The sequence below is a fragment of the Galeopterus variegatus genome, unplaced genomic scaffold (assembly GCF_000696425.1).
Source record: "Galeopterus variegatus unplaced genomic scaffold, G_variegatus-3.0.2 Scaffold1026, whole genome shotgun sequence".
Taxonomy (NCBI): Eukaryota; Metazoa; Chordata; class Mammalia; order Dermoptera; family Cynocephalidae; genus Galeopterus; species Galeopterus variegatus.
The window spans coordinates 342376-351077 of NW_007727137.1; the positions used below are offsets into that span (position 1 = coordinate 342376).

At 49.8% G+C, this 8702-nt stretch overlaps 1 protein-coding gene across 1 annotated transcript in view; it reads right to left on the minus strand.

Annotated features, from left to right (window-relative positions):
- The window catches only part of BRF1 (BRF1, RNA polymerase III transcription initiation factor 90 kDa subunit), a 62281-nt gene that overhangs the window by 48599 nt on the left and 4980 nt on the right, over positions 1-8702 (minus strand). Inside the window, exon 2 of the mRNA XM_008574272.1 lies at positions 5836-6009. Within this exon, the coding sequence (XP_008572494.1) occupies positions 5836-5929 (94 nt within the window). The 5' untranslated portion in view covers positions 5930-6009. The remainder of the gene's footprint in view (positions 1-5835; positions 6010-8702) is intronic.

Here is an 8702-nt window from a genome sequence, read left to right on the forward strand (position 1 = left end):
GCCTCGCTCAGCCAGTGAGCGGGAACCGGTCTGTATGTGGGATCCGAACCCTTGGGCGGGAGCGCCACCGCGCTTCCCAAGTGGCACACTTATCCAGTGCGCCACCGGGCCGGCCACGGGCTTTCTTTTTTGAGGTGATGAAAATGTCCTCAAATTGACTGTGGTGATAGCTGCACAACTCTGTGAATGTACGAAAAACCATTAATGGGTGAAATATATGTGAGTTACATCTCAATAAAGCTGTTTAAAAAGAAAGAAGACTAATAAAAACTGATAACCCCCCAGTCAGATGGATTGAAGAAAAAAAAGAAAAGGAAAGGGCAAACTTACCGACATAAGATGTGAAAGGGGTACCACTATAATTGTTGCAGACATCAGAAGGGTATTAGGGGAATGCTCAGAACAACTTCATGCAATACATTTGGCAACTGGCGTGACATGAACGAATGCCCTGTAAAATACAACTTACCAAAACCAAAACAAGAAGAAACAGAGACAGGATAGTTCTAGGTCTATTACGGATATTGAATCTGTAATTAAAAGCTTTCCACAAAGTAAACTAAAGGCACAGAGGGCTTCACTGTGGATTTTTCCAAACATTTAAAAAATAAGTAGCATCAATCATCCTCCAAAATTGTCCAGAGAACAGAGCACAGTGGGAACCTCCCAGCACCTCTGAAGGCCAGCATTACTTACATTCGAATTTGACAAGGACATTACAAGAAAAAGAAAAGTATAGGCCAACTCCACAACGTTCTACCCAAAATATCAGCAAATAAATCCAGCAATATATAAAAAGATAACACATCATGACCAAGTTTGTGCATCCACAGTTAGTCTAACCTTTAAAAATTAATTAATGGGGGGGGGAAACCTATGTGATCACACCAATAAATACATAGAAAGTGTGTGTGATAAAACGCAATAACTTCACAATAAAAACTCTTGGAAAATTAAGAAAAAAGAGAACATCCTCAACCTGATAAAGAGCCACCTGGAAAAAAAACCTACAGCCAATATCTAACGGTAACGGGTAGAAAATATCCCTCCCAAGACTGGAAAAGAGCCATGTATGTGTCCCCTCACCATGTCTACTCAATACCACACTGGCAGTTGTAGCATGCAAAAAGCAAGAAAAATAGGTAACAGGTACATGGATTACAAAGGAAGAAGTAAAACTGGCATTATTAGCAGCAGAGACAATTGTCTACGTTAAAAAAAAAAAACAGATTTCAAAGTTCAAATAATAAGACAAAAAACTAAGTTTTGTAGGATTATTGGACATAGCATCAACTCACGGCTAAAACTCAGCCACACCTCTCTCTGCCAGCAGAAGAGCGGGGCATGGGCAGTCCTTCCCATGCTTGCCTTGCAGCTTCGAAATGACAACTTCTTCATGCCCAGCAATGGTGAGCACCTTTTGATATGCTTCTTGGCCATCTGGTATCTTCTTTTGAATGCCTACATAATTTTAAATCCGTTGTCCCACAGGAGGTGAGCAGAGGGAAAGGGACAGAGGGAAACAGGGGGGTACAGGGAGCCAGCAACAGGTGACCAGGGCACTCAGCCTGTCCCCCTCAGCTGAACCCAGGCACAGCTTCAGACCAGAGCCCAGAAGGTTGCGTGTGCGTGGGCAGCACATCAGGTGTGCTGTCCAAGCCAGTCATCCCAGCAGCACACTCTGTGCAGACCTGTCTCTCCCCCCAGGGCTTACAGGCAGTGACAGGTGAGGCTTCCTGGCTTAGACCCACTACAGGCCCACCCACCTGCCCTCTCCATCCTGAGACAGCCATTCACATGCAGGCCTGAGGCAGCTGGGCTGGAATCCAATAAATATCAAAGACTTAGAAACCAGTTGTGGGCAAAAGCACCACCTCCTACTGATGTGTGTTTACACACAGCTGCTGTAACAAGTCTGGACACACACTCAGGAAAACGCACGGGCCACAGTCGCCTCCTCGGCAATGACAAGGTGTCTAGTTACAGCCTAGTTTCTGCTCATTGTGTCCAGGTCTTCCTCAGCCCTGCTGCTGCACAGGGCCTCCTGGTTCTCAGCACCAGGTTCTCAGCTGATGGGGCCCAGGGCAGGGCCAGGGCAGGGCCTGGCCAGGACCCCCACTGGAGAATCGGGTGGAACTCGGCCCCACTCTATGAATCAGGGACTGACAGTGGCACTGGCTGGGCTACGGGGTGAGGAGAGGGCTATGTGTGCAAGGCCCTGGCACTTTCTGGGTGGCAGCAGACACACTTGGGCAAGAATGAAGGTTGGGCAGGAGGGGGAATGAGTTTGAATGTTTTTAAATCAAGTCCTTATTCTTTCTGAACAAAGATTTCCTGTGTCTGGCCCTGGGCCCAGGTCACACTCCTACCCATGGGCTGGACAGGGTGACAGGAGGATCCGGGGTGCCTCTCCATGGGTGGGGGCCATGAACCCCTTTCACTCCTACCCCTACAATGTGAACTCACTCTACAGGACCCTCCCAAGTCCTGCTGATAGCAGTAGGGTAGTGGTTGGGGGTGGAAGATGCTCCTCCTCCTCAGCTAAAGGGGTGAGTCCTGGAAGAAGACCAAGAGTCCCACAGGCAGTGGGGGTGAGATGGGCCAGGGATGCCCACAGCCAGCACAGGCTGTACTCCCAGTGGTGCAGTTCTGGCAAGGAAGAGAGCTGGCCTTCATGTGCCTTCTTGGGGTGTGGATTTCATATGGAAGGAAAGCACAGCTCCTGAAGGAATTGAGGTGGCATGTGAGCCAAGCTAGCTGGCCAAGGCCATAGGAGGAGGCCAGGACAGCGACCACAGAGCCAAGCAGGGTCAGTATAGAGGGAGAAGGGGAGGAATTGGAGTGAAAGGGGAGGGTGAGGGCAGAAAAAGACATGTCTGGGATGACTTTGGGGGCTTTGGCTAAAGGCCCCAAGGAGGGTGCTGCCACCAACCTGAAGAGGGGATAGGGAGGAACGTGTCACACCTGTCCCCCATCCACCTGGAAGATGAGAGCTATGGCTACCTGAGACCCAGCCCAGAGCAAGGTGCAGGGCATGCTCCGAGGACAGTGAGGAGAGACAGCTGGGCCACCAGCAGCCCAGAGGGGCGGGAGAGCCAGCCTTACCGTGAGGCCCAGCTCCGCACCATATCATCCTATCCTTAGCAGCTTTTAGAGGTAAAAGTTACATGCTACAAATTCACCCATTCCAAGTGTGCAGTGCAGTGGCTTATATCTACAGACCTGCACAAACATCACCACCATCTAACTTTAGAATATTTCCAACACCGCAAACAGAAATCCTGTACCCTTAAGCAGTCAATGCCCCCAGCTCCTGGAAACCACCCCCTCTGTTTTCTCTCTCTGTGGATTTGCCTGTTATGGGCATTTCACATCAGTGGTATCATACAGCACGTACACCGCAAACAGAAATCCTGTACCCTTAAGCAGTCAATGCCCCCAGCTCCTGGAAACCACCCCCTCTGCTTTCTCTCTCTGTGGATTTGCCTGTTATGGGCATTTCACATCAGTGGTATCATACAGCACGTGGACTTTCATATCTACTTCTTCCACGCGGCTCCATGTTCCAGGTTTGTCCATGTTTGAGGCTCATCCACTACCCCTCTTTATGACTGCATGACATTTAATCGTGCTCACCCATCCCTCATCCCTCAGCTGAGGGACATGTTGGGGGACAGAGCATCCCCCCAACCCCCTGGCCACTGTGAATGGTGCTGCAGTGAGCACTGGTGCCCAAGTCCTTGGGCTCACGCAGCTTCATGTTTCCCTTGGGCTGACGCAGGCGAGGGGCTACCAGGTCATGTGGTAATGTGTCTACCTCCAGGAGCAGTGGCTTTCACAGTGGCTGCGCCACTCTGCCCTCCCACCAGCAGCACAAGGAATAGCACTGCAATTTCCCTTGGGCCAGCATCCTCCTTGTCCCTCTCACTCACTAGGAGGTCCACACTCCCCGCAGGAGTGGCTGCTCTGAGCTGCAGGAGCAAGAGGAGGGCGTGATGGGGGCAGAAGCACACTTCCCCACCTGCATATGTGGATTTCCAGTGCTGACAGCCCTCAACGGCCCTTACACACTCTCAGGAGACAGAGCTGGACACTGACCCTGAGGCTCTGCTTGGCTTCTATCCCGGGCCTTCATGTGACCATGGCCTTCATCTGACCTGTCTCCCAACAGAGTGAGGCTGGGGCAGCCCTCTCAGTGCAGCATCCACAGAAGAGCTCAAAGGACACAGAACAGCAGGTGGGGTGGCAGCGACCTCTGGCAGAGGGGGCCATGACATTGTAACACACAGGGGTGGGGCTCTGTTAACCTGCATCAGTGCTGCTGGGGTTTCACAGCATTCATTAAAGCATATGTATGCTTCAGACATTTTTATGCTGAAATGGTAAATTTCAAAAATTTACAAGGACATTTTAATGACAGATTCTGATACTGATGATCACCCAGCCGGAAACACAATCAACATGTCTACGCAGAACATGGTCTCCAAGCCCCCTCCTCAAACTCCTCCCTTAAATAGCAAGACCACCAGGGTCACCTGACATCGAGGACAGCCTCCCACAGAGACCAAACTGAAAGAAACAGACCACGAGAGAAGAGATCAATAAAGTATCACTACTTCCTATGAGATGAGAATGGGATATTACAAAAAAGAGATATTCAGGCTGGCCGGTTAGAACGTGGTGCTAATAACAAGAAGGTCAAGGGTTCGCATGCCCATACTGGCCAGCTACCAAAACAAACAAACAAACAGAAATATTCAGATAACATGCAGAAATTAAAGACATGAGAGCAGAAATGAAGTCTTCATTGGCAGGTCAAGTTTAGGCTCTCTCTCACAGCAGAAGAGACAAGCAGGTGGGAGAGAAGAGAAGAGACGTAGAGCCCAGTCAGTGGAACGGGCAGAGTCACAAAGAAAGTGAACAGGGACAGCAATCAAAGAGGTGACTCAACAGAGGTCGTGACAGGGGCTGCTGGACAGAAAGGCTTACCAGGCTCCCACCGTGAGATTTCTGAACACTGAAAGCAGAGAAAGATGTACAGGCTTTCAGAGAAAGCACCACAGAAACACACAAAGGACCGGGAATCAGAATGCATCGAACCCCAGACGGGAATGCTGGAGGCAGGACGACGTGGGGCCGCCCAGAGGCTGCACCCTAGTAGCCCAGGAAGCAGGCTCCCCATGCAGAAGAGAAGGGAGCCCTGAGAGGGACAAGGGAAAGAACCTCCAAACAGGCACCTGCATGGCAGGCTCGGACAGCAGACAGACAGTAGAGGGGCTGGGAGGCACCGGAAGAGGCTTCTTTAGGAGGATGGGTCTGAGGGCAGCAGACAGCGCAGGCCTGGAGGCAAGGTGAGTGCACAGAGACCCAGCACGAGAGCACAGGGAGAGCAGAGCTGTGTGAGAGAGGTCAGGAGGCCTCCTCGCCCACTACCTGGCAGCCAAGGCACCTGGAGCCACAGGTATTCCCATGTGGGCGGTGGTCCTCCACCTCCTCAAACCAGAAGACAGGTCCAAACAACAGGAAGACGCAGGGGACGGCCCAAGTCCGAGTCAGCCCACAAGTGGGAAGGAAACCTGGGCCATGACCTCGGGGCCGCAGGACCCTCGCTCCATCCCCCGAGGGCTGCGGGAGGGGCGAGCGCCAGCTTCCCAATTCTTCAACCCAGCCAAATCTGCCTCAAATCCAGAAAGCCCTGGGCTAACTGAGACAATCCAGTAAGGTATTTTCCAATTAAATACAAATGCCAAGTTACTGCAACTGCTGAACCACAATACTTGAGGGAACCAAGAACCAAGATGGGGTCCTAGAGGGGCTCCCCAAACCAAAGGATACGCGGTGTGCCCTCGGTGCGGCAGACCAGGTAGAGGCAGGCGGCGATGACGTGGGCCATCTTCCGACCACGGGTCAGGTGCTTGCTCACGGCCATCTTGAAGAAGTTGAAGGCAGTGTCCAGGCAGTGCTGGTTCAGCTGCAGCTGGTTCCCCAGGTGGTGGATGTGGCGCCGCCCTAGGACACACACAAGCGACTCTTAACGAAACGTTGCCACCAACCCACAACCCTCAGGTAACTGACAACTTTTCAAAAAATCAGTGTCACATGACAACCTCAGCAATTTAAGATTATGTGTATAGATTTGCCCTTTTCCTTATAAGTTTTTTAATTCACTGTGTGTGTGTGTGTGTGTGTCTGTATGTGTTCCCATCAGTTTTTATTTTTATTTATTTATTTATTTTTTAATTTTTTAAATTTTATTTTGTCGATATACAATGCGGTTGATTATTGTTGCCCCTTACCAAAACCTCCCTCCCTCCTCCCTCTCCTCCCTCCCACCCAACAATGTCCTTTCTGTTTGCTTGTCGTATCAACTTCAAGTAATTGTAGTTGTTATATCTTCTTCCCCCCCCCCCCCGGTTTTTTTTTTTTTTTGTGTGTGTGTGTGTGTGTATGTGTGTGTGAATTTATTTATTTATTTTTAGCTCCCACCAATAAGTGAGAACATGTGGTATTTCTCTTTCTGTGCCTGACTCGTTTCACTTAATATAATTCTCTCAAGATCCATCCATAAAAAAAAGAAAGACAGCACCATGCACGCTCACGCAAGAGCAAAGACCACCCCGCGGCCCAGCAAGATTCAGAGGTAAACAGAGTCAGCTGATGGGAGACCCACTGAAGCTGGGGCCCGTTATCTACTTTGTCTTTGGGGTATGTTTGGAAAACTCCATAGTAAGAGGTAAGAGAGAAAGTACTCTCCACAGGGTGCATGACCGAGGCTGGCACCTGCTCCCAAGCCCCAACCCCTCGGCAGGGGCTTGCTGGCACTAGCCCTCCTGTGTAGGCTATGTTCCCAACATGCAGGGGTGGCTTGGGGGTGCTACAGACTGAGTCGTTGTGTCTCCCCAAAATCTACATATTGAAATCCTAACTCTCAAGGTGCTGGTATTAGGAGGAGGGGTCTTTGGGACACAATTAGGTCATGGGATAGAGCCCCAGTGATGAGATCAGTGTCCTTAAAAAAAGGGACCCCAGAGAGATTGGTCAGCCCTTCTGCCACATGAGGACACAGCAAAGAGGCACCGTCTGTGAACCAGGATGCCACCCTCCCCAGACACAAATCTGCCAGTGCCCTGACCTAGGACTTCCAGCCTCCAAAACTGTGAGAAATAAATTTCTGTTGTTTAAGCCGCCCAGTCTGTGGTATATTTGTTACAGCAGCCCAATCGGACTAAGACAGTGGGCTCAGAATTACTGTAGTAAGTTATTTTTTAACATCTTTATTGCAATATGATTGATATACTGTAAAACTTACCCACTTAAAGTGTACAATTCAATCATTTTAGTATATTCACAGAGTTGTGCAATCACAATTTAGTACATTTTTCATCACACAAAAAAGCTCCCCAGTAGCATTTACTCCTACCCCACTCCTGAAAAAACGTTAAACTCTTGAGTTCAGCACTCACCATTAGCAGACTGAACAAATCACATGACTTAGACATGATTGCAATTTGTAAATATACAAAGACGTTATTAATAAATACAAATGCATATAAAACCAATTACTAGTTAACTAACCACAGCTTACTATCCTTAGCTTCCTTCTCATAAGCGAATTCTGGAAGTAAACCTTACAACACATAGGCGCTCTCGACATTTTGACATCATGTGAAAATCAGGCCAGCCTTTCCATTGCAGCCAGGGTTGGATGGCCACTGTCCACAGCCCCGCGACAAGTCCTAATCAAAAGACAGAGACTCAGACCGAGTGGAGTCTATTCCAGACAGGCAAGGTGACTTCAACATTCACAAAACCAATGTGATTCACCACATTAACAAAGGAAAGAGAAATCACTTCAATGCACACCAGGAATCATGTGATGAAATGCTACCATTCTTTTTACTTTTTTTATTTTTTGTCTTTCTTGTGACCGGTAAAGGGATCGCAACCCTTGGCTTGTGTTGGGCCACATTCCGGTGCAAGCACATCATAAGGCGTCTGCCTGTGTGTAGTTCCTATTTTCTAATATAAACCAAGCGGCGGCCGTTTTGAAATACAAGTTCACTGCCGCCATTTCAGTAGCGCTGATATGCACGTAGTCAATTGCTCTCTCTTCCGGGGCCTAGTGACTAAGCAACTTTTTCCCCCGCTCTGCCATCACCCACCCCCCCAACTCGTGGCCTCCCCTGATTGGGCAGCCGTCCCTACAACTTTTTCCCGCTCTGCCATCACCCACCCCCCTAACTCATGGCCTCCCCTGATTGGGCAGCCGTCCCTTCCCGCTCTCTCTATCTACTTCCACTTTCTCCCTCTATATAAGCTCCAACACCCTTGTAATAAACGGAGTTCTGGCTTTGACCACTCTTCTGGCTCGGTGGTGTTCTTTCTCGGCCCCCGGGGAGGAAGGTCCTGGGGGGGAAGGGCCGTGCCAGCGACACTCATCATCCCGCTCAGCCCCATAAGAGGTTGCCGCCGGCTGGTCCGGGGTCTCTTCCAGCCCGGCTTTGTCGGTCTCCGGCAGTGGGAGAACCGACAAACTGGTGCCCCGTGTGAGGAATTTTGGACTCCTCGGAAGTTTCGCTGACGGGCCAATCGGTCTTCGGGTGAGTGTACCCCCATAAGATATGGGGCAGTCTTCTTCCTCTAAACCCAATCCAGCTTTACTCATTGGATTAAAGAGCTATACACTTTATTCTTTTCTTTCC